The 26,849-nt window shown below is 38.6% G+C and overlaps 1 protein-coding gene across 2 annotated transcripts in view; it reads right to left on the bottom strand.

Moving 5' to 3' along the window:
- The window catches only part of ARNTL2 (aryl hydrocarbon receptor nuclear translocator like 2), a 121,854-nt gene that overhangs the window by 26,399 nt on the left and 68,606 nt on the right, over nt 1-26,849 (bottom strand). For both annotated transcript variants that reach the window (XM_042946136.1, XM_042946137.1), the window contains exons 5-8: nt 25,197-25,276; nt 22,177-22,269; nt 19,867-19,981; nt 18,928-19,071 (exon numbers count right to left, since the gene is read on the bottom strand). In XM_042946136.1, the coding sequence (XP_042802070.1) occupies nt 18,928-19,071; nt 19,867-19,981; nt 22,177-22,269; nt 25,197-25,276 (432 nt within the window). The remainder of the gene's footprint in view (nt 1-18,927; nt 19,072-19,866; nt 19,982-22,176; nt 22,270-25,196; nt 25,277-26,849) is intronic.

Genomic DNA, 26,849 nt, shown 5'->3' with positions numbered 1-26,849 from the left:
CTGCTTGGATTTTTGTTTTAACCTATGGCTATATGTAGGTCTTTTTGCTTAAGATTTAGTATTTTTTTTCAATATATGAAATTTATTGTCAAATTGGTTTCCATACAACACCCAGTGCTCATCCCAAAAGGTGCCCTCCTCAATACCCATCACCCACCCTCCCCTCCCTCCCACCCCCCATCAACCCTCAGTTTGTTCTCAGTTTTTAAGAGTCTCTTATGCTTTGGCTCTCTCCCACTCTTACCTCTTTTTTTTTTAATTTTCCTTCCCCTCCCCATGGGTTTCTGTTAAGTTTCTCAGGATCCACATAAGAGTGAAACCATATGGTATCTGTCTTTCTCTGTATGGCTTATTTCACTTAGCATCGCACTCTCCGGTTCCATCCACGTTGCTACAAAGGACCATATTTCGTTCTTTCTCATTGCCATGTAGTACTCCATTGTGTATATAAACCACGATTTCTTTATCCATGCATCAGTTGATGGACATTTAGGCTCTTTCCATAATTTGGCTATTGTTGAGAGTGCTGCTATAAACATTGGGGTACAAGTGCCCCTATGCATCAGTACTCCTGTATCCCGTGGGTAAATTCCTAGCAGTGCTATTGCTGGGTCATAGGGTAGGTCTATTTTTAATTTTCTGAGGAACCTCCACACTGCTTTCCAGAGCGGCTGCACCAATTTGCATTCCCACCAACAGTGCAAGAGGGTTCCCGTTTCTCCACATCCTCTCCAGCATCTATAGTCTCCTGATTTGTTCATTTTGGCCACTCTGACTGGCGTGAGGTGATATCTGAGTGTGGTTTTGATTTGTATTTCCCTGATGAGGAGCGACGTTGAGCATCTTTTCATGTGCCTGTTGGCCATCCGGATGTCTTCTTTAGAGAAGTGTCTATTCATGTTTTCTGCCCATTTCTTCACTGGGTTATTTGTTTTTCGGGTGTGGAGTTTGGTGAGCTCTTTATAGATTTTGGATACTAGCCCTTTGTCCGATATGTCATTTGCAAATATCTTTTCCCATTTGGTTGGTTGCCTTTTAGTTTTGTTGGTTGTTTCCTTTGCTGTGCAGAAGCTTTTTATCTTCATAAGGTCCCAGTAATTCACTTTTGCTTTTAATTCCCTTGCCTTTGGGGATGTGTCGAGTAAGAGATTGCTACGGCTGAGGTCAGAGAGGTCTTTTCCTGCTTTCTCCTCTAGGGTTTTGATGGTTTCCTGTCTCACATTCAGGTCCTTTATCCATTTTGAGTTTATTTTTGTGAATGGTGTGAGAAAGTGGTCTAGTTTCAACCTTCTGCATGTTGCTGTCCAGTTCTCCCAGCACCATTTGTTAAAGAGACTGTCTTTTTTCCATTGGATGTTCTTTCCTGCTTTGTCAAAGATGAGTTGGCCATACGTTTGTGGGTCTAGTTCTGGGGTTTCTATTCTACTCCATTGGTCTATGTGTCTGTTTTTGTGCCAATACCATGCTGTCTTGATGATGACAGCTTTGTAGTAGAGGCTGAAGTCTGGGATTGTGATGCCTCCTGCTTTGGTCTTCTTCTTCAAAATTACTTTGGCTATTCGGGGCCTTTTGTGGTTCCATATGAATTTTAGGATTGCTTGTTCTAGTTTTGAGAAGAATGCTGGTGCAATTTTGATTGGGATTGCATTGAATGTGTAGATAGCTTTGGGTAGTATTGACATTTTGACAATATTTATTCTTCCAATCCATGAGCAGGGAATGTCTTTCCATTTCTTTATATCTTCTTCAATTACCTTCATAAGCTTTCTATAGTTTTCAGCATACAGATCTTTTACATCTTTGGTTAGATTTATTCCTAGGTGTTTTATGCTTCTTGGTGCAATTGTGAATGGGATCAGTTTCTTTGTCTTTCTGTTGCTTCATTGTTAGTGTATAAGAATGCAACTGATTTGTGTACATTGATTTTGTATCCTGCGACTTTGCTGAATTCATGTATCAGTTCTAGCAGACTGTTGGTGGAGTCTATCGGATTTTCCATGTATAATATCATGTCATCTGCAAAAAGCGAAAGCTTGACTTCATCTTTGCCAATTTGGATGCCTTTGATTTCCTTTTGTTGTCTGGTTGCTGACGCTAGAACTTCCAACACTGTGTTAAACAACAGCGGTGAGAGTGGGCATCCCTGTCGTGTTCCTGATCTCAGGGAAAAAGCTCTCAGTTTTTCCCCATTGAGGATGATGTTAGCTGTGGGCTTTTCATAAATGGCTTTTATGATGTTTAAGTATGTTCCTTCTATCCCGACTTTCTCGAGGGTTTTTATTAAGAAACGGTGCTGAATTTTGTCAAAGGCCTTTTCTGCATCGATTGACAGCATCATATGGTTCTTATCTATTCTTTTATTAATGTGATGTATCACGTTGATTGATTTGCGAATGTTGAACCAGACCTGCATCCCAGGAATGAATCCCACTTGATCATGGTGAATAATTCTTTTTATATGCTGTTGAATTCGATTTGCTAGTATCTTATTGAGAATTTTTGCATCCATATTCATCAGGGAAGATTTAGTATTTTCAAATACTGTAATGGAACCATGCTTCACAATACTGTAACAAACTATGCAGTCCATGGAGAGCATCTTATTTCCTTTTTGTGTGTTTGCAAAGGGTTAAGAGACTAGACACAGAAAGTGCCCTTTCTCTTTCTCTTGGCACTTACTTGGGTGCCCTTATCTAAGAAAAATCCTTCAAGAATGTATATATTCAGTTCTAGAATTCCACAAAGGCTAAAACAAAAAATCTAAGGTGGCATAGAATTTTGACAAGGTAGAGTCCTACCACCATCTTACGACTTGTAGTTCCATATTTCCAGCCAAATTTTAAAATGCCTATTCAATAAACACAGATTTTTTCAACCAGACCCAGATTCCTTTGGTTCCCACTGCAGAGCCTTTCCAGATTGACTTCTCATGAGAATTATGTTCAAATTCAAGTTGTTTCCTATCTTACTTAGCCAGAGCTCCCATAACACAGCATCACAGACTGGGTGGCTTGAACAACAGACTTACTTCCTCACAACTCTGGAGGCTGGAATTTTGAGATCAGGATGACTGCATAGCTGAGTTCTGTTCTGGTGAGGGTTCTTGTTCTGGCTTGTAGACTCCTACCACCTCACTATGTGAGACAGTAAACTCTCGGCTGTCTCTTCTTACATGGGCACTAATTACATCATGGTGGCCCCACTCTCATGACTGAAACTTCTTGGGGTCAAATCTTTTAAAATGTTTAGATTGCTTTTTGGGTGAAACAAAAACATTATAATGTAGATTAATTCACTGGATTCTTCATTGTTGTGGATCTGAGAGCAATTATGTGGTCAATCAGGGAAAACAAAACAAAACCCAAGAAGATGGTCATTTAAGCTTTCAGTAAATGAGTGTCTACAATGTGTCACATGTCATAGAAACATATGAAACTCTCATTCTAGTGTGAGATGCAAATACAAAAAATTATTGTGATACAGTGCAGCAAAGAGCTTAGGATTATTAATGGGTTACCTATCAAAAGTAGCTACCTGGGACTTAACCCAACCAGAAAGGGAAGATTTCCTGGAAAGAGGTGTTGCCTGTGTTTTAATGGTTCTGGATCTACCACTAGGCTTGCATTCTCCATTCCTTCCAGTAGGGTGGCCTCATGTTGCTGCTGGTATTCTGTTTCAGAGATCGAAGGCTGGTAAACCATCTGGGTAGGTGCCTGAGTTATAGGCTTGACAGGCTCAATCTTCTCTTCCATGCTGGCACCTTCTCAATTCAGGAATAAACTTTTGCTATGGTGAAGCATGTTATCAAACTGCCCTCTTAAACCTTTCATGTTGCCACTGATCATGCTGTGGGGTCTGCCTTGTTAGGGGACGGATCCTTTGAAATGAAATCTCTCAGCTGGTCTACATGTCTTGGCTCTCGTGTGGTGTTCACAAGAGATCCTAAGGCGGAGAGAATACTCAGGGTGTCCAGTTTGGTACTTCATAATCTATTGCATAATGGCCACTTAGCTCCCACTGGACCTAATACAACACAGAAATGTTCTTCCTTACTAGCAGGTTAGGGGCCTATTAAAAATGCAGAGATGTTCCTAGGGGCACCCCCGAGGCTCGTCTGTTACTTATCTAATTGCTAAAGCAGTGGCCTTCAAACACTTTTTATTGTGCATGCTATGAAAAAAATTTTAAGCCCTTTCATGTGCATACACTTGATATATCTACTCTTATACCAATATATTATGTGTATTATAAAACACAAAAACTAAAATTAAAAATATGAGAGAAAAAAGATGAAAAACATTGTTTTAAGAACATTTTATTCATGGTAAAACTTTTGTTCTTGAAAAATTAGAATACATCTTAATGAAGCTACATAATTATGGCTTATTATTTTTTTTTTTTCAACGTTTATTTATTTTTGGGACAGAGAGAGACAGAGCATGAACGGGGGAGGGACAGAGAGAGAGGGAGACACAGAATCGGAAACAGGCTCCAGGCTCTGAGCCATCAGCCCAGAGCCTGACGCGGGGCTCGAACTCACGGACCGTGAGATCGTGACCTGGCTGAAGTCGGACGCTTAACCGACTGCGCCACCCAGGCGCCCCTGGCTTATTATTTTTTAAGACCATGTTTTAACACATTGTGAAAGAGTGATGTGAAGGTCTCGTTCTAAATCTAACTTCTTATTCTATTTTCTTTTTTTTCATAACACTTATTACCATCAAAAAAGTTTTTGTTTTGTTCATTACTTTGGCCCCAGCAAATGGAATAGTGTTTGGCCCATACTGTGTACTTAGTAAGTATTTCTTGAAAAACAATTCTTTTTTTAACACAATACCATATAATGGCGTGTTACTTTGCATCCCTTCCCGGTCCCAAATTCAGTGGCCTCATGTGGGTAAAAGAGTGACTACTTACACCACAGATATTGGCACAGCTACAGATCAGGGCTTTAGTTGTTTTCCCCTGATTGTCTAGACCTATGAAAATGGTGGAGAAATTAATAATGAAGATTAAACGTTAAAGCATGTTGTGCCTTTAGTTGTTATATAGTAAATAGCACAAAAATTGAGTAAATAATCCTCTAATATTAAAAAACTATCATTTCAGCAAAGTCACTAATAATTTAAAAAATGAGTGATGTCCTGACAACATTTCTTTATGATTTCACTTTCACCTTATTACTGTAAAGGAAAGTATGTCAACCAACATTCATATCAGAACTGCGTTCAGAGAGCTGGTTGTTGAACAATGACCAGCACACCTGGTCCCTAGCCCATATGGGTCTCCAAAGTTGGTCTCAACTGCCTCCCTTCCTATCACTACCTCCTGTATCTAGGACGTAGTCACACTGTTCTTTGCCAAGTGCCCCCAAATGCCAAGTGTCTCCTTTCTGTTAGGAATTTCTTCCCAGAGATTTTTGCATAGCTGCCTCCTTCTCATTATCCAGGTCTCAGATATCAAATGTCACCTAAGGAGACATTCTCTGAGTATTCTGAAGTAACTACCTCTTTCTAGTCCCTGTCCTCATTATTCCATATTATTGATCTCATTGTACTTTCCCCTACCTAAAATATTCATTAATTTGCATGTTGACTGGCTGCCTCCTGTGTCTATAATACAATGTTCACTAGAGCAATGACTTGTCTGTTTTTAGTGTATCCTTTGCATTTGGTATGGTGCCTGGCACATAGTAGGTACTCAGTAATTATTGACTGACCAAAATCTATTTAATTAGATACTACTATGTTTGGCAATGGTATCACACTTCTACCACTTTTTTTTTTTTAGAGTGAGCATCAATGGGGGTGAGGAATGTGGGGAGGGGAGAGAGAGAGAGAGAGAGAGAATCTTAAGCAGGCTCCATGCTCAGCACAGAGCCTGATGTGTGGCTCGATCCCACAACACTGGGATCATGGCCTGAGCTGAAATCAAGAGTTGGATGTTCAACTGAATGAGCTACCCAGAAGCCTCTCTACCACTTTTACTTAAGCATAGCAAATTTGCAGGGATTTTTTTTTTAACTAAGATTATGACAGAAGCTATGAGAAAATGCAAGTGAGGAAGAATCTCCACCAACAAAATTTCAGCACCAATCTTGGACACTGCTGCCCAGGGCACCTGTTTTCCTCTACTTTCCTTGCTCTCTCCTCCTCTTCTACTCCTAGATAATCTCTTACTTGAGAGAGGAGCCTAAAACAGTGGTTCTCAGAAAGAATAGAGAAGTTGAGAATCAAACCTGTGAGGCTGCAAAGTTTAGAAGCACTGAGGGTGAAATCAAGTTTTACAGAAGTAAAAGTATGGTTACACTGGTTACTAGCCGTGCACCAAGGCAAAGACATGACTAAAATACAGTGCTAAATTAGACCATTTGGAAACTCTTCTATTCCCAGAAGACAAATTTTTCTGAAAATCCTTTTTTTAATTGAAATATAGTTGACACAGAATGTCACATTAGTTTTAGGTGTACAACATAGGGATTTGACAAGTCTATATGTTATGCTCACCGCAAGTGCAATTAGCATACAGCACTATAACAATATTATTGACTGTATTCCCTATGCTGTACCTTTTATCCCCATGACTTACTCATTCCTTAGCTGGAAGCCTGTTTCTCCCACTTCACTTCTCTTCGTCCATCCCTCCCCAGCATCCATCTCTCCCCTGGCAACTATCAGCTTGTTCTTTGTATTTATGGGTCTGTTCTGGTTTTTGATTCCACATATAAGTGAATTCCTATGGTATTTGCCTTTAATCTGACCTATTTTACTTAGCATAAAACCCTCTATATCCGTGCATATTGTTGCAATCTCAAGATCTCATCCTTTATGGCTGAATTAATATTCCATATTGTGTGTATGTGTGTGTGTACACTATTTCTTCTTTATCCCTTCATCTATTGATGGACACTTAGGTTGCTTCCATATCTTGGCTATTGTAAATAACGCTGCAATAAACATAGGGGTCATATTTTTTTTCAAATTGGCATTTTCATTTCCTGGGAGGGGGGTGTTAAATATTCAGAAGTAGAATTACTGGATCATGGTATTTCTATTCTTAATTTTTTGAGAAACCTCCATAGTGTTTTCCAAGTAATTTACATTCCCACCAAAAGTACACAAGTGTTCCTTTCTCTCACATCCTCACCAACAGTTGTCTTTTTGACTGTAGCCGTTCTGACAGGTATAAGGTGATATCTCATTGTGTTTTTGATTTGCATTTCCCTGATGATTAGTAATGTTGAGCATCTCTTTTTAAATGTTTATTTTGGGGGGAGACAGCATGAACGGGGGAGGGGCAGAGACAGAGAGGGAGACACAGAGTTCAAAATAGGCTCCAGGCTCCGAGCTGTCAGCACAGAACCTGACGTGGGGCTGGAATCCGCCAACTGTGAGATCATAACCTGAGCTGAAGTTGGACGCTTAACCGACTGAGCTACCCAGGTGCCCCTGTTGAGCATCTTTTAATATACCTATTGGCCATCTGTATGGCTTTGGGAAAATGTCTATTCATTTGCCCATTTAAAATTGATTATTGCTTTGATGTTGAGTTGTATAAGTTATTTGTATGATTTAATATTAATTCCTTATTGGATATATCATTTGCAAGTACCTTCTCTCATTCAGTAGGCTGCCTTTTCATTCTGTTGATGATTTCCCTCAAACTTATTTTGCTGTAGTCCCAATAGTTCATTTTTGTCTTTGTTTCCCTTGCCTGAGGAAACATAACTGGCCAGACAAATGTTGCTAAGGCCAATGCCCAAAGCATTACTGCCTATGTTTTCTTCTAGGATTTTTATGGTTTCAGGTCTCACATTTAGGTCTTTAATCGATTTTATTTTTGTATATGGTGTAAGAAAGTGGTCCATGTTTGTTCTTTTACATGTAGCTGTCCAGTTTTCTCAGCACCATAAATTCAACAGATTGTCTTTTCCCCATAGTGTATTCTTATTTTTGTTGTTGTAGATTAATTGACCATATAAGTGGTGGGTTTATTTCTGGGCTCTGTGTACTGTTCCAGTGATCTACATCTATTTTTGTGCCAGAACCATACTGTTTGTGTAACTATAGCTTTGTAGTATATCTTGAAATTTGGGATTGTAATATCTCCAGCTTTTTTTTTTTCCTTAAGATAGCTTTGGCTATTGTGGTCTTTTATGGTTCCACATAAATTTTAGAATTATTCTAGTTCTGTGAAAATGCTGTTGGTATTTTCATAGGGATTGCACTAAATCTGTAGATTGCTTTGTGTAGTATAGACATTTTAACAATATTAATTCTTCAAATCCATGAGCATGGTATGTTTTTCCTTTTGTTTGTGTCATCTTCAATTTCTTTCACCAATATTTTGTAGTTTTCAAAGAACAGGTCTTTCTTCTTGGTTAAGTTTATTCCTAGGTATTTTAGTGTTTTGCATGCAATTATAAATGGAATTGTTTGCTTAATTCTTCTCTCTGCTACTTATTAGGGTATAGAGGCACAACAAATTTCTGTATACAAATTTCATATCCTGCAACTTTACTGAATTCATTTATGAGTTCTAGTAGTTTTTTTGAGTGTCTTTAGAGTTTTCTAAGTATAGTATCATGTCATCTGCAAAGGTGACCATTTTACTTCTTTCTGACCAATTCAGATACCTTTTATTTCTTATCTGATAGCTGTAGTTAAAACTCTCAGTACTATATTGAATAAACGTGGCAAAAGTAGAACATCCTTGTTCCTGATCTTAGAGGAAAAGCTCTGTTTTTCATGACTGAGTATGACATCAGCTCTGGGTTTGCCATATATGGCCTTTATTGAGATATGTACCCTTAAAACTCATTTTGATGAGAGTTTTTCCCATGAATGGGTGTTGAATTTTGTCAAATGCTTTTTCTGTATCGATTGAGATGATCATGATTTTTATCTTCATTAATGTGATGTATCAAGTTCATTGATTTGCAAATATTGAGTCAACTCTGCATCCCTGGAATAAATCCCACTTGATCATGCTGACTGATCCTTTTAATGTATTGTTGAATCTGGATGGCTAATATTTTCCTGAGGACTTTTACATCTATGTTCATCAGAGATATTGGCCTGTAATTTTCCTTTTTTTGTAGAGTCTTTGTCTTGTTTTGGTATGAGAGTAATGCGGGCCTTATCAAATAAACTTGCAGGCATTCCTTTCTCTTCTATTTTTTTGGAATAGTTTGAGGGGAATAGGTAATCTTTCTTTTTTTTTTTTTTTTTTTACATTTATTTATTTTTGAAAGACAGAGCACAAGTGGGGAAGGGACAGAGAGAGAGAGACACACACAGAATCTGAAGCAGGCTCCAGGCTTTGAGCTGTCAGCACAGTGCCGGTAATCGTTCTTCTTTAAGTGTTACATAGAATTCACCTGTTAATCCATCCTGGACTTTTATTTGTTGGGAGTTTTTAAATTACCAATTCCATTTCATTACTAGTAACTGTTCTGTTCAGATTTTCTATTTCTTCCTGATTTAGTTTTGGAAGATTGTGTGTTTCTAGGAATTTATCCATTTCTTCTAGGTTATCCAATTTGTTGGTATATAATTCTTCATACATACAAATAAAATAATCCTTTGTATTTCTGTGCTGTTAGCAATTACTTCTCATTTCTTTTTTTTTTTTTTTATGGCTGGAATGCATACTCAGCATTTTATTCTTTTTATAAAAACTTGATGTCTTGCCCAGGAAATAAAATATGGCAGGTTTTTTTTTTTTTAATATGAAATTTATTGTCAAACTGGTTTCCATACAACACCCAGTGCTCATCCCAAAAGGTGCCCTCCTCAATACCCATCACCCACCCTCCCCTCCCTCCCACCCCCCATCAACCCTCAGTTTGTTCTCAGTTTTCAAGAGTCTCCTATGCTTTGGCTCTCTCCCTCTCCAACCTTTTTTTTTTCTTCCCCTCCTCCATGGACTTCTGCCAAGTTTCTCAGGATCCACTTAAGAGTGAAACCATATGGTATCTGTCTTTCTCTGTATGACTTATTTCACTTAGCATAACACTCTCCAGTTCCATCCACGTTGCTACAAAAGGCCATATTTCATTCTTTCTCATTGCCACGTAGTATTCCATTGTGTATATAAACCACAATTTCTTTATCCATTCATCAGTTGGTGGACATTTAGGCTCTTTCCATAATTTGGCTATTGTTGAAAGTGCTGCTATAAACATTGGGGTACAAGTGCCCCTATGCATCAGCACTCCTGTATCCCTTGGGTAAATTCCCAGCAATGCTATTGCTGGGTCATAGGGTAGATCTATTTTTAATTTTTTGAGGAACCTCCACACTGTTTTCCAGAGCGGCTGCACCAGTTTGCATTCCCACCAACAGGGCAAGAGGGTTCCCGTTTCTCCACATCCTCTCCAGCATCTATAGTCTCCTGATCTGTTCATTTTAGCCACTCTGACGGGCGTGAGGTGATATCTGAGTGTGGTTTTGATTTGTATTTCCCTGATGAGGAGCGACGTTGAGCATCTTTTCATGTGCCTGTTGGCCATCTGGATGTCTTCTTTAAAGAAGTGTCTATTCATGTTTTCTGCCCATTTCTTCACTGGATTATGTTTTATGGGTGTGGAGTTTGGTGAGCTCTTTATAGGTTTTGGATACTAGCCCTTTGTCCGATATGTCATTTGTAAATATCTTTTCCCATTCCGTTGGTTGCCTTTTAGTTTTGTTGATTGTTTCCTTTGCTGTACAGAAGCTTTTTATCTTTGTGAGGTCCCAATAGTTCATTTTTGCTTTTAATTCCCTTGTCTTTGGGGATGTGTCAAGTAAGAAACTGCTGCGGCTGACGTCAGAGAGGTTTTTCCCTGCTTTCTCCTCTAGGGTTTTGATGGTTTCCTGTCTCACATTCAGGTCCTTTATCCATTTTGAGTTTGTTTTTGTGAGTGGTGTAAGAAAGTGGTCTAGTTTCATCCTTCTGCATGTTGCTGTCTAGTTCTCCCAGCACCATTTGTTAAAGAGACTGTCTTTTTTCCATTGGATATTCTTTCCTGCTCTGTCAAAGATTAGTTGGCCATACGTTTGTGGGTCTACTTCTGGGGTTTCTATTCTATTCCATTGGTCTTTGTGTCTGTTTTTGTGCCAATACCATACTGTCTTGATGATTACAGCTTTGTAGTAGGGGCTAAAGTCTGGGATTGTGATACCTCCTGCTTTGGCCTTCTTCAAAATTACTTTGGCTATTCGGGGTCTTTTGTGGTTCCATACAAATTTTTGGGATTGCATTGAATGCGTAGATAGCTTTGGGTAGTATTGACATTTTGACAATATTTATTCTTCCAATCCATGAACATGGAATGTTTTTCCATTTCTTTATATCTTCTTCAATTTCCTTCATAAGCTTTCTATAGTTTTCAGCATACGGATCTTTTACATCTTTTGGTTAGGTGTATTTCTAGGTAATTTATGCTTCTTGGTGCAATTGTGAATGGGATCAGTTTCCATATTTGTCTTTCTGTTGCTTCATTATTAGTGTATAAGAATGCAACTGATTTCTGTACATTGATTTTGTATCCTGCGACTTTGCTGAATTCATGTATCAGTTCTAGCAGACTGTTGGTGGAGTCTATCGGATTTTCCATGTATAATATCATGTCATCTGCAAAAAGCGAAAGCTTGACTTCATCTTTGCCAATTTGGATGCCTTTGATTTCCTTTTGCTGTCTGATTGCTGATGCTAGAACTTCCAACTCTATGTTAAACAACAGCGGTGAGAGTGGGCATCCCTGTCGTGTTCCTGATCTCAGGGAGAAAGCTCTCAGTTTTTCCCCATTGAGGATGATATTAGCTGTGGGATTTTCATAAATGGCTTTTATGAAGTTTAAGTATGTTCCTTCTATCCCCCTTTCTCGAGGGTTTTTATTAAGAAAGGATGCTGAATTTTGTCAAAAGCTGTTTCTGCATCAATTGACAGGATCATATGGTTCTTATCTTTTATTAATGTGATGTATCGCACGGATTGATTTACGAATGTTGAACCAGCCCTGCAGCCCAGGAATGAATCCCACTTGATCATGGTGAATAATTCTTTTTATATGCTGTTGAATTCGATTTGCTAGTATCTTATAGAGAAGTTTTGCATCCATATTCATCAGGGATATTGGCCTATAGTTCTTTTTTGCTGGGTCTCTGTCTGGTTTAGGAATCAAAGTAATCCTGGCTTCATGGAATGAGTCTGGAATTTTTCCTTCCCTTTCTATTTTTTAGACTAGCTTGAGAAGGATAGGTATTATCTCTGCTTTAAATGTCTGGTAGAATTCCTCTGGGAAGCCATCTGGTCCTGGACCCTTATTTGTTGGGAGATTTTTGATAACTGATTCAATTTCTTCGCTCGTTATGGATCTGTTCAAGCTTTCTATTTCTTCCTGTTTGAGTTTTGGAAATGTGTGGGTGTTTAGGAATTTGTCCATTGCTTCCAGGTTGTCCATTTTGTTGGCATATAATTTTTCATAGTATTCCCTGATAATTGCTTGTATTTCTGAGGGATTGGTTGTAATAATTCCACTTTCATTCATGATTTTATCAATTTGGGTCATCTCCCTTTTCTTTTTGAGAAGCCTGGCTAGAGGTTTATCAATTTTATTTTTTTAAAAAACCAACTCTTGGTTTCATTGATCTGCTTTACAGTTCTTTTAGATTCTATATTGTTTATTTCTGCTCTGATCTTTATTATTGCTCTTCTTCTGCTGGGTCTGGGGTATCTTTGCTGTTCTGCTTCTATTTCCTTTAGGTGTGCTGTTAGATTTTGTATTTGGGATTTTTCTTGTTTCTTGAGATAGGCCTGGATTGCAATGTATTTTCCTCTCAGGACTGCCTTCACTGCATCCCAAAGCATTTGGATTGTTGTATTTTCATTTTCATTTGTTTCCATATATTTTTAAATTTCTTCTCTAATTGCCTGGTTGACACTTCTTCTCATTTCTGTTTTGGGACCTCTTTTTGAGGAGTTTGACTAACGGTTTATCAATTTTGTCTTTTCAAAGAAGTAGCTCTTGGTTTCTTTGATCTTTTCTGGATTTTCTTTCACTTATTTCTGTACTGCTCTTCATTATTTCCTTCTACTCACCTTGGGCTTTATTCTTTTTCTCATTGTTTTAGGTGTAAGGTTAGACTATTTGAGATTTTTTTTTTTTTTTTTTTGAGGAAGGCTTGTATTGCTATGAACTTACCTCAGAAGTACTTTCACTCCAAAATTTTGGACCATTGTGTTTACATTTTTATTTGTCCCCATGTATTTTTTTAAATTTCCTCTCTGATTTCTTTGTTGACCCATTGACTGTTAAGTGGCATATCGTTTAGTCTTCATGTGTTTGTTTTTAAGAGTTTTTTGTTGTGATTGATTTCTAGTGTCATATTGTTGTGGTTGTTAAAGATATGTGTATAATTTCTATTCTCTTAAATTTGTGGAGACTTGTTTTGTGGTCTACATGTGATTTATCCTGGAGAATGCCCCATGTGCACTTGAAAAGAATGTGTATTCTGTTTTTGGATGAAATGTTCTGTATGTATCTGTTAAGTTCATCTAGTCTAATGTGTCAAAGACACTGTTTCCTTATTGATTTCTACATGGATAATCTATCCATTGATGTAGGTGGGGTGTTAAAGTCCTCTACTATTTTTGTATTACTGTGTATATATTGTATTGTATACTATTATTATTTTATTGTCCATTTCTCCCTCTATATCTGTTAATATTTGCTTTATGTATTTAGGTATTCCTATGTTGGATGCATGAATACTTACAATTGTTCTATCCTCTCGGATTAATCCCTTTATCATTATGTATTGCCCCTTTTGTCACTTGTTACAGTCTCCATGTTAAAGTCTATTTTGTTTGATACAAGTACTGCTAACCCAAGGTTTTTTTGTTTGTTTTTGTTTTGTTTCTATTTGCATAGAATATCTTTTTTTCATCCCTTCACTTGAAGTCTGTATTGGTCTTTAGGTCTGAAGTGAGCCTTTTGTAGGCAGCATATAGAAGGGTGTTGTTTTTTTAATCCATGGAATCACTCTATGTCCTTGATTGGAACACTCAGACCATTAACATTTAAAGTAATTATTGATAGGTATGTACTTATTGCCATTTTGTTTATTGTTTTCTGGTAGTTTTTGTAGTTTTTCTCTGTTCTTCTCTTGCTCTCTTCCCTTATGATTGATGACTTTTAGTGTTTTGCTTGGCTTTCTATGTTATATGTACCTATTATAGTTGTTTGGTTTGTGGTTACCATGGGGTTCATATATAATATCCTAAGTATATAGCAGCCTATATTAAGTTGATGGTCACTTAAGTTTGAACATATTCTAAAATATTTATTTTTACTCCTTTCCCCATTTTATTTATATGTTGTCATATTTTATATCTTGATATTCATAATTTTCTTCTAAGTATGGCCTTTTCTTTTCCACTTCAAGAAGTCCCTTTAACTTTTCTTGTAATGCTAGTTTAGTGGTGATGATGTCCTTTAACTTTTATTTGTCTGGGAACTCTATTTCTCTTTCATTTCCTAATGATAACCTTGCTAGGTAGAGTATTCCTGGTTGTAGATTTTTTTTCAGCACTTTGAATATATCATGCCAGTCCCTTCTAGCCTGCAAAATTTCAACTCCATAATCAGCCAATAGCCTTACGGGGTTTCCCTTGTGTGGCACATTACTTCTCTCTCACTACTTTTATTTTATTTTAATTTTTTTAATGTTTATTTATTTTTGACAGAGAGACAGAGCATGAGTGGGGGAGGGTCATAGAGTGAGGGAGACATAGAATCCGAAGCAGGCTCCAGGCTCTGTCAGCACAGAGCCTGACGTGGGGCTTGAACTCACAGACTGTGAGATCATGACCTGAGCCAAAGTCGGATGCTCAACCGACTGAGCCACCCAGGCACCCCTCTCTCTCTCTCACTACTTTTAAAATTATCTCTTTATCTTTAATTGTTAACATTTTAGTTATGATGTGTCTGGTGCAGACCTCCTTGGGTTCATCTTCTTTGGGACTCTTGTGCCTCTTGAATCTGGACAGCTGTTTCCTTCCCTGAAATAGAGATTTCTTCAAATAAGTGTTCTGCTTCTTTCTTTCTTTCTTTCTTTTTTTTTCTTTTCTTTTCTTTACTTTTCTTTTCTTTTCTCTGTCTCTCTCTCCCTCCCTTCCTCCCTCTTCTCCTCCTGGGACTCCTATAATGTGAATGTTTGTTTGCTTGATGTTGTTGAAGAGATCCCTTACCTATCCTCTCTTTTTAAAGTTCTTTTTTTCTTCTTGCTCTTCAGCTTGGGTGCATTCCATTACCCTATCTTCCAGACTGCTGATCCGTTTTTCTGCATCTATTAATCTGGTGATTCCCTCTAGTGTATTTTTCATTTCAGAAATTGTATTCTTCAACTCTGATAGTTTTCTTTTATATTTTCTGTCTTTGTTGAAGTTCTCACTGAGCTCTTCCACTCTTTTCTCCAATCTGGTGAACATCTTTATGATCGTCACTCTAAACCCTTTATCAGGCATATTACTTAACTCCATTTCATTTAGTTCTTTTTCTGAGGTTCTTTCATTTGGAGCACATTCCTCTATCTCCCTATTTTGCCTGACTTTCTGTGTTTGTTTCTATGAATTAGGTAGAACAGCTATTTTTCCTAAACTTGAAGGAATGGTCTTGTGTATGGTCATTCCCTGTGTGGAGTCTGTATCTGGCGACTTTGGCTGGTTGGAACTGTAGCTGGTGTCAATGGGGGTCCTAGGGCACTCCATGCTGGGACTGCCCTGGTGGGATGCCAGAGCTAAACTGGGCATGAATTGAGGTGGACTTAGGACCATCTGCACAGAAAGTGCCCCAGTAGGACAGCTCAAGTGGACATAGGCTAGGGAGGTCCCTGGATTCTCCACAAAGAAGGTATTCTGGTAGCACAACTGAAAGAGAAGTGTATACCAGCTAGTGGGTCCTGGAGCTCTCTGCACAGAGGGAATCCTGGCAGGATAGCTGAAACTGAAATGTAGACATGGGCTGGGGTGATCTCAGGGCTCTCTGCACAGAGGATGCTCAGGCAGGATAGCTGAAGCTGAAGTGGGTGCAAGCCACAGTATGGGAGGGTTCAGCATACAAGTTGCTCTAGCAGAGCAAATGATGTGGAGATGGGTATGGACCAGGTGTTCCCAGAGCGCTAGGAAGCCCTACCAAACCGTTTGGAACTGAAGTGATGTGGGCCTGGAGTATTCCAGTGTGCTTTGTACTTGTGTCACCTTGGCAAAGCAGCCGGAGCTGTAGTGAGGTGACCATGGGTGTCCTGTTCTGCACTGTTGTGGAGCTGCCTTAGTGGGACAACCGGGCTGGTGTAGACTAGGGGTCTGGGGCTCAATGAGGCAGAAGGCCAGCTAGGTCACTCAGACCCTGCTCTCATCCATACTATCAAGTTGGAGGAGGAATGTGAACCATAGTGTTCATCAGCCTCTCTGACTTGGAGAGAGTTCCAGTAGCTCCCTGCCATTTGACAGGGTTGTAGGGCTGGTTCCTGTATATTCTAGTTGCACTTTTAAAGTGTGGCTTTTTTGTGTGTCCCAGGGCAGACAAATCTCCTCAGAGTCCCTCAGTACTATTCCTCCCTACTACAGTTCACAGTGTCGGCTAGGGTTTCCCTTTGTTACTGTGCCATTCTGTATGTGGTCTTGTATTGTGCAGAAGCTGTTCAGTCAGCCCTCAGATCTTCTTTAGGAGGAAGTACTCTATAAATAAGCATAGATTTGGTGTGTCTGTGGAGGAGGTGAGTTCAGGGTCTCCCTATGTCGCCATCTTGGACCAGAACAATTAATCTTTAAAACACTTACAAAACCTGTTAATTTTAGACTTTACTCAACTTACAACTTGTGTAAAACACCACCGAGATCTCAGTCATGTTAAAGTAGTTGCATTGGCTGCCATGTTTTTCTCTCACATGGATTGCTGTATAGACTAAGGGATTCACTTATGGTTGGATCTACCCAATATGATATTGGTTTACTTCCAGTTAAATCCTAAGGGTAAAATGTACTACAGTCCAGGGTCTACATGGAGCATGACTCCTTGGACCATCCATGCAGAAGGAATATTCTTGCCCTTGGAGACTAGTTCTACATTATATGGCAATGTCAAATATAAGATGAATTGGCTGACTTGGGAAGGAAGGCAGAGAAAACAGGCACCCTGAGGTAATGACAACATCATCTGCTTGCACGGTCCTAAGAGTTTACATGCATTACTTCTAGTAATACTCATAACAGCTCCTAACATTTATCTAGTGTTACTATGCTAGGAACCATGGTAAGCACATCACATATATTAACTCATTTAATCCTAATAACTACCCTAGGAAGTTCTATAATTTTCCTTTTATAGTTGAAAAGAGTAAGACCCAGAAGGATTTAGTAATTTATCTTAAGTCACAAAGTTAATCACAAGTTAGGATGTAAACCTCAACAGTTTGGTTCCAGAATCAATGCACTTACCTACTCCACAAAACATACAATCCTGTGAATAATCTCGTTTTATAGATAAGGAAACTTGGCTCAGAGGGATTAAGAAACTTGTTCACTACTACAGAGCTAGCAAGTGATAAAGCCAAATTTGATCACAGTCAGCTGGATTCCACAGCCTCTTCATTATCAGGTCAGTTATGACTTCACCCCCAGGGGGCAACTCTTACACTCAGAGCCAAGGGCAAGAGGGCAGCAATTGATGGATTAAAACAGTTCCTCTCTTATGACTGCTGATTCATTCCACTTACGTTTCTTTAGAGTGTAACAGACGAGTAGGGGATTTAGGTTTGAGTGTGAGTCTTGCCTAGTTCCCTTTCTGCAAGTTATTGAATCTCTTCAAGTCTCTCTTCTTGATTCTAAATCAGGGGTAAGAATAGTGTTTTCATGGGAATTAAAACACTTAGCACAGTATCTGATCTGGCACAGAAATATACTTAATAAGTATTTAGTGATTATCATTTTGGGTGGTCACCAAAAAACACTTGACCAAAACTTGTAAATAAATAGAATCTTCCGGCTCTATAGAAATATCCTGAGATTTTTATAAATATCTCTGAGATATTATATATTCTGGGAGAGAAAGAGCTAGAGAGCAGGAGCACAAGTTGGGGAAGGGCAGAGGGAGAGAAAGGGAATCCCAAGCAGGCTCCACAATGTCAGTGCGGGGCCCGATGTGGGGCTTAAACTCACGAATTGTGAGATCATGACCTGAGCTCAAATCAAGAGTCTGACACTTAACCCACTAAGCTACCCAGGTGCCCCTATATAAATATCCTTTTAAAGGATATGAAAGCAAATCTCACATTAAAATTTGCATAGGAAATCCTATACATAATAGGTTAATATATTCTTAGGCAAAAAAGCGTGAGACATTTTGTAGTCCCTGGAATTTCTCGGTTAAGTAAAACAGATGAGTGTTAACTCAGTTCAAAATGTAAATAGGACAAAACCTATAAAAGAATAAGAAGAAAACAGAACTAGAAATATTTACCAAAGAACTAAAAGAATTGAAACTACCCCTGAAACATCTTAAGAAACTTTCACCAATTAATCAAATCGGGCTCTTGTACTATTACAGTTTTTCTTTAAGGACTTACCTTTTATATTTTAAAAGTAACAATGGTATTTCATAACAAAAGTTTTATTTCAATCTCTTCCCATTTGATTGCCATGTGATTCCAACAGCACCATTAAAAACTTGGGCAATAAAGAAAATATGTAGTTACCTGATAAATTTGAAAGATATGATGAGCCAGTCTTAGTAATTCTGGTTAAAAAACAATCTTATTTCCTTTGATGCTTTTGGCCTCAATTATTTGCCTTGACCATACACTTTACTATTTCTGTATAGAAAGTTTTTAGGACGCTAATTTTATACGCATGCCTTAAATCATTGACATCTTAAGATGATGATACCTTTTTTCTTTGAGGTGGATAAGCATTCATGCTCTTCTTTGACAGAGATTTTACAACGCCTTATCCGACAAAAAAAGGATCGTCTCAAGCCAGAATACACGTGACTCCTTCCACTGTGGAAATTACTATGAACTTGCAAATCAGCTTTCATAGCAGGAGGGGGCAGGAGAACAGGTGGAAAAGAAAATTTTCATATAGATAAGAAATGTCAAGGGACACATTTCAAATGTGTTGAAAATTGAAAAAGAAAAATGGTTAAAGCAATGGCATCATTGTACCGTAAACCACAAAGTGAAATATACCAAAAAGAGCATTTGTCAAGGAATCGTATTTTTATACCTTCTAAACACTTGTAATTTATCTTCCTTTTTTTGCCCTGGGTGTAGAAATAAAGGAAATCTAAAAGAAATGAAATTTTAAAAAATTTTAATGAAAAAAACCCTTAACTATAGTAGTAATCAATGGCATAAAGCATCAGTATAGTATAAATAACTGTTCGGCACTAAGCATTTTCAGGGAGGTCTTTTCAGAGAAGATAAACAATATTTACACTTCCAAAGTACAGTTAACAAGGTCTTTCAAACTGAGTAAACCTAACCCATATAAGAAAGAGAATTGTTTATCAGTAAGTAGCTGAATAATGGAAACTCCAGCAATGTTTTTAATCCCAAATGATGCTTTCTTATAAAGATTGTATTAGCATATGAAAAATAGTGAATATGAAATAATCACATATTCCCCAAAGCATCTTCATACAAATATGAAGGAATTCTCTAGTTATACTGTTTTTTTGAGCTCTGAGGTTAATGATCGTAAAGTTTACTAAATCTCCTCTTTATAAAACCATAATTGCCTAATTTTCAAAATATTATATAGTTGTGCTTTTAAGTAAGTATCATATTTACATACAATCACAGACATACTGAGATGAGCACTTACTTTTGGCATCGATCAGCTTCTCCCTTGGTGAAATATCAGAAGAAAGTTGCTCCTTTACTTTGGCAACATCTTTTGGATGTAAGAAGTCAAATAAGCTTTGTCCAGTCAAGCTAGCCTATTTATAAGGTAGATGTTTGTTTAAAATTAGTACCACAATTTTTCTACATTTCTTCATATAAATGTATGGTAAATACTGTTAGAGTGGCTTTTTCTTAAGCTCAAAAACACATCTACTGCACTGTGTGACATTAACTTAGTGTTAAAAGCAGGGTGACTTGTAGATAGAAACACATGCACACAAAACCCTATCTGGAAACACACAAATCACAGACACGTAATTGCTAATGTTCAGTGGACTCTTGTGAATGTCCCCCAATTCATTTGTTACTTCTAAATCTTATTATGATTTAAACTTTTTTTACGTGGTAAAAGTAAAGAGATTGTCATTATAATATAATATGGAAGTCACAGAGAATCTGTAATTTTATGGTGTGACTCAGATTTAAAAAAAAAAATCACTATACTATTAAAAAACAGAATTTGGGGTGCCTGGGTGGCTCAGTCAGTTAAGTGTCCAACGCTTTGTTTCAGTTCAGGTCATGATCTGGCAGTTCATGAGATCCAGCCCCTCCTTGGGCTCTGCACTGACAGTGTGCAGTCTACTTGGGATTCTCGCTCTCTCCCCCTCTCTCTGATAAATAAAGATTAAAAAAAAAAAATCAAACCTGGAACACCTTCCACTTCCCATTCCCCTTCTCCCAATATGTAGAGCATTCCTACTCTATGCTTTTACTTGTATGGTCTTATCATCTAGAATTCATTACTCCTTTCTCTACAAACTCAAAATTCCCTAGTCACTCTAGTCAATTGCCTTTTACTCCCCAGACTCCCTCCTCAACTTGAAATGTCTTCCTTCCCTTGTCTGCTCATCTTAAAGCCTAAGCAGACATTCTACTTTGTATGTGAAGCCTTCCCTGACCCACAGTGATTACCCTTCTTGTGAAATCCTTTATTAGCTAGGTAGATATTATAGAAGGCAGAACAAATGGACCAGCTGATACAATTAGCCTGGTGGCAGTTAGATATCTCATATTTTTAAAACTAGCATTTTATAAATCAATCTGTTGTGTCATTGGTTGATAGAAGTTTATACCCATAACTCTTTGCCTCAAAGAAAACCTGGTTTTTGAGTCTAAAAGCTGAGGACCAGACCCCGTATGATGGTGGGGATTTCAAAGTCCTCCTGAGTAGTCAGTGCCCAGGGGGACTGGATTCCATGTCACTAATTTGGAACTTATGTGCTATCCTGAATTGTTACCTTCACATGTGTGTGTGCGTGGTGTTCTCTATCTTCTGTTGGAAAATAACCACGTCTTGCCCTGCTTTTGTGTCCCTTAGGCAGCTAAAACCAGCTGTATGATTCATTGGGTTCTTACTCCTTCCATAAGTAAGTTCGCAACACCTCTTCTTTTTATCTATGAATCTTGTATCTCTCCAAATTTTCATGTTTGGGGAGAAAATAGGTGAAATTAATGTGAGTTATTTAAGATTAAACCCGTGGTCAATTTGATTTCTATTTTAAAGGAGACCATAGCATGATCTCACGGTGCATGAGATCGAGCCCCACGTCAGGCTCTGCACTGACAGCAAGGAGCCTTCTTGGGATTCTCTCTCTCTCTCTCCCTCTCAAAATAAATAAATAAACTTAAAATGAATAAAGGAGACCACAGGTGCTAGTTTATTCACTCTGGTGGATTATTGTTAGTGTTATAGCTTTTGAGTAGCTTTTTTATTACTGGCAAGTATTATTAATTTAAATTAAATGGTGTTCAGGAATGAGGAGGTAAAGAGATTACAAAGCTAGATAAATAAAAGATGTATTTTAGAGTTTGTTGCCAGAGATTAGAGCAAAAGCTAACATGCAATGCATATAACCTAATAATATATAATAATGCTGTCTTTTGGAGGAAACAGAAGGGCAACTAACATTTTTCAGACAGTCTCAAATATGACAGCTATGTGTTTACGTCCTAAGAGACCCACGTAACCACCATTTCCCCTTTTTACTTAAGAGAAAGTTCAGGCTCAGGAAAATTAACTTGATGGAGGTCAAGAAGTGAACACTCTTGTCAGTAATAAACACCCATACTCTTTCCATACATCTTTCCATCTCTCTTGGAGTTCTTCTAATCAAGCAAACCTCAGCTCCCAGCACAGTGGGAAGACAGGGTTCAGGAAGAGAACCCAGAAATAAGTGTTTGTTCAAAAAAAATTAAACATCAGGCGGAAAATATCCTCAGTTTTGGATACCTGATCATAATTAAGTGTTTTGGAGACTGATTTTGAAACGAAGAGAATTTTTCCTCTTTCACATCCAACCACAAATAGGAAGCCTTCTGCAGTCTAGGATTTAAAAATATAAAAGTAAATATTTTTAAATATCTTCTTTCTTACACACATTCAGAGACTGTGAAATTGCTGTAGCGATAAAACTAAGAGTGGTTGGGGCAGCTGGGTGGCTCAGTTGGTTGAGCATCACTCTTGAATTGGTTCAGGTCGTGATCTCACAGTTCATGAGTTTAAGCCCCGCATCAGGCTCTGTGCTGACATAACAGAGCCTGCTTGAGATTCTCCCTCTCTCTTTGCCCCTACCCCGCTCACAATCTCTCTGTGTCTCTCAAACTTAACAAAACAAAACAAAAAAAACTAAGAGTGTTCATAGAGCTAGTAAAATTAGGAAATTTTCTTAAGATGTAAAAGGATTTGTGAAGAACATCAAATTGAATGAACTCCAATCTAAACTCATTTTTGACATGGAAAGTTTAGCCATGGAATATATGGTTGAGAGATTTTCTAATACAAAAAACACCTATACCAAATTCTATACCGCATACAGAAACTATAAAGATATCAAAACACATCCATAACACTTTCCCGAGGATGTTCTGAGATGAAGGGACTGTGTAGACTAGGAACAAGGAAAAGAGAAGACATCCTACGATAGATATACTTTTTGAATTATGATAAGGTGCCGCTCATTTAAAACTAAATTAAAAAAATTCTAACATCAGCTACTCCCACTAAAATCTGCCCAGGACATCCTTTGGGAAGCAACCTATATGGAAATGGATATGTATGGACACAGGATGAGTCTGGCACTCCACTGGACATTTCCTTGATTAATTTCTACTAACTGGAAACAAACATGAAGTGACTTAGGCAGACATATTCTATAAGGGCAGAACCAGTATATATTAAGTTATGAATGAAAGAAACACCTAAAGATTGGTGAGAAAGTTTCCAAAGCATATTATACATTTTTCTAACTTTAAAAATCCTCATCTTCAGGGCACCTGGGTGGCTCAGTGGGTTAAGCGTCTGACTTCAGCTCAGGTCATGATCTTGCGGTTTGTGGGTTCAAGCCCCGTGTCAGGCTCTGTGCTGACAGCTCAGAGCCTGGAGCCTACTTTGGATTCTGTGTCTCCCTCTCGCTCTGCCCCTCCCCTGCTCATGCTCTGTCTCTCTCAAAAATAAGTAAACATTGGGGCGCCTTGGTGGCTCAGTCGGTTGAGTGTCCGACTTTGGCTCAGGTCATGATCTCGCGGTCTGTGAGTTCGAGCCCCGCGTCGGGCTCTGTGCTGACAGCTCAGAGCCTGGAGCCTGTTTCGGATTCTGTGTCTCCCTTCTCTCTCTGACCCTCCCCCATTCATGCTCTGTCTCTCTCTGTCTCAAAAATAAATAAACGTTAAAAAAATTAATTAAAAATAAATAAATAAATAAATAAACATTAAAAATTTAAAAAAAAATCTTGATATTCAAAAAAAAAATCCTTTATATTTCTATCAGGAATATCATATTTAAATTCAGCTGTTCAGGGGTGCCTGGGTGGCTCAGTCAGTTACGTGTCTGACTCTTGATTTCAGCTCCAGTCATGAACTCATGGTCATGAGATGGAGCCCTGAGTTGGGCTCTGTACTGGGTGTGGAGCCTGCTTAAAATTCTCTTTCTTCTTCCCTCTGCACCACTCCCGCCCCCCCCCCCCCCCAATAAATACATACATACAGCTGCTCAAATAAAAGAAGGGCCTTTTAGGGGCGGCTGGGTGGCTCAGTCAGTTGAGTGTCCGACTTGGTTTCAGCTCAGGTCATGTTCTCAGGGTTCGTGAGTTTGAGCCCCACATCAGGTTCTGCATTTACAATGCAGAGCCTGTTTGGGATTCTCTCTCTTTCCCCCTTTCTCTGCCCCTCCCCTGCTCTCCCTTCCTCACTGTCTCTCAAAATAAATAAGCTTTTAAAAAATTAGAAGAGGGGCACCTCGGTGGCTCAGTTGGTTGAGTGTCCGACTTCAATTCAGGTCATGATCTTCCGGTTTGTGAGTTCGAGCCCTCCATCGGGCTCTGTGCTGACAGCTCAGAGCCTGGAGCCTGCTTTGGATTCTGTGTCTCCTCCTCTCTCTGCCCCTCCCCTGCTCATACTCTGTCTCTCTCTGTCTCTCAATAATAAACATTAAAAAAAAAAATTTTTTTTTAATTAGAAGAAAAAAAAAGGTTAGAGAGGGAGGGAGCCAAAACATAAAAGACTCTTAAAACTGAGAACAAACTGAGGGTTGCTGGGGGGTGGGTAATGGATACTGAGGAGGGCACCTGTTGGGATGAGCACTGGGTGTTGTATGGAAACCAATCTGACAATAAATTTCATATTTAAAAAAAATTAGAAGAAAAAGGGACAAGTATATATACACATATATATAAAGAATCTTTCCGTTTAATCATTCTGCGGCTTAAAGGCCAGGAGTCATAGCACAAGATCAAGACACTTATCACCTCCTGGGGGCAGGCAGGATAAGCCAATGACATGGCCATATTTTCCATGTCAAATAAACCTCTAGACCAGTGAATCTGAAAACCCATGCATGTGTAATGATGAGAACAGAAATGTCAAAACATCAAATGATAGCTCATAATAGTAACTGGCTAATGTTCAGAGAACAGAATCCTGAAGGAATAGGATATGAAGTAGATGACTTTGAAGGTGGTGGTGACGGGGGAACAGATCCCATGGCATAGGAGGTGAGTGCAGTAGGTGGTGTAAGTTTAGCATTAAAGACAAGCTTTGCTCTGTACATTGGAAAGTACCTACCCCATCTCTACTTTCATCATCCCACGCTAAGACACGGTTACTTGTGCAACTTATTTTTGTATTAAGGGAAATGTGGTGTAATAGAGAGTCCCGTGTGTTTACAACTGGAAGCAAACTGAAGAAAGTCTGTGTCCTACTCAAGCAAAGTAGAAAGGACAAATGCAGCTTAGACAAATAGATCTCTTTACTTACCTTAAGGATTAAGTGTCTGAGCTCATTATCCTGAATAAATGAAGGTCTATAATTATCTCCTGCATAAGAATTAGTCATACCTAAAAATAAATCCAAAAGTTATGGAAAATAGTGTAGAGTTGGAAACGTAGTAAGTGCTCAGTGAACATTAGCACTGTTGCTCCTGCCAATATTGAAAATGGTATTTTCTCTTTTAGCACTAAGACCTTATTGTGATCATTATTTCATTATTACTAGATTAAAATGTCCTGCTTTTATGCTGTAAATTCTTAGAACTACTTATTCCCTTATACTTAGATGTGTAGACAGTAGGAGCTGTATTTAAAAAGAGTAATATCTCTAACACTACAACATGCAACAATATTCAACAATCTAGTTATTTCTGTAATTTCTTAGCTTATTAAAACTGATCATGTGAATTACCCCAAAGAGGAAAACTGTAGAATTTTAAACCATTTCTATGGATTCATAAAATTTTCCATATAGCTCTTTAAAAATCATAGGGAGACTTCTGATAATATACAAATATGTATAAAATATAAACGAAATAATTCAAGCCCTAAGCAAAGAGTATATTGTATTAAAATAACTGAACAGCTGGCAAAATAAGGAATCAGCAGGTCAAAACCTAGGTCAAAGTTTGAATGAGAGAAGTAAGGGAAGCACCAAATCACATTTGCCCTGAAGGCATCTACCCACCTTGACAGGAGAAAGCCCTTTCTGGCCACAAGGGGGCGCAGGGGACAGTCCACCAAGCCTAGGTGCCCAGTCTCCAGATAACCTCCAGGCAAGGGTGATTCACAGGTAAATGAACTTTCCCTCCCTTTTCTTCTCAACATCCCTAACCCCAAGCCTTTTTCCTGAGGATTGCAAGAAAAGTTGCTTTTCCAAGAGAAAGATGGGTTAATGCCCTGAGAGGGTCCTCCCCTCTACCTTGAGATATTTTAACTACATACTGGTCCTTGGATGGATTTGCAGCTCAAACTCACAAAATACCTAAGTGATGGGGGAGGGGGGGGAGGAGGGAAAATAAAAAACACCTCATGGTATGATTTGATAACGTTTTCTCAGATTGGTAGCACCCTTATGAGCGTTGCATAAGTAAACGAAAACCTGTCAGGGGTACCTGGGTAGCTCAGTCAGTTGAATGACCGACTCTTAATTTTGGGTCAGGTCATGATCCCGGGGTGATGGGATCGAGCCCCATGTGGGGCTCTGTGCTGAGCATGGAGCCTGATTAAGATTTTCTCTCTGTCTCTCCCCAGATTTCATGCTCTCTTAAAAAAAAAAAAAAATCTATTTTTCAGAATCTATCTTCTAGATAGGCCACCAAGAATTCCCTCAAACGATTTCTTGTTATAATTACTACACAGCAACCTGGTGGGAGGAAGTTGAGAAAGAGCTGAAAGATACAGACTGCGTTCCAGGCCAGGGTACAGCAATACATCAATTTGAGCAAACCAGTGATATCTGCTTGTCTGGCTTGAAGCAAGGTTGGCAGAGGGATGCTGGGGAAACCCTGTCAGGGTAAATTGGCCAGAATAGGCGAGCCCTGACAGTGAGTGAGGACGTGCTCTTGAGAAAATGAGGGGAGCAAGGGGAGAGCTAAAGCTAGGGTGAGGTGTGTTAATAAAATGCATGCCGTGACATTCT

This window comes from Panthera leo, chromosome B4 (assembly GCF_018350215.1).
Source record: "Panthera leo isolate Ple1 chromosome B4, P.leo_Ple1_pat1.1, whole genome shotgun sequence".
NCBI lineage: Eukaryota > Metazoa > Chordata > Mammalia > Carnivora > Felidae > Panthera > Panthera leo.
This window is presented reverse-complemented; position numbering and strand designations above follow the sequence as displayed.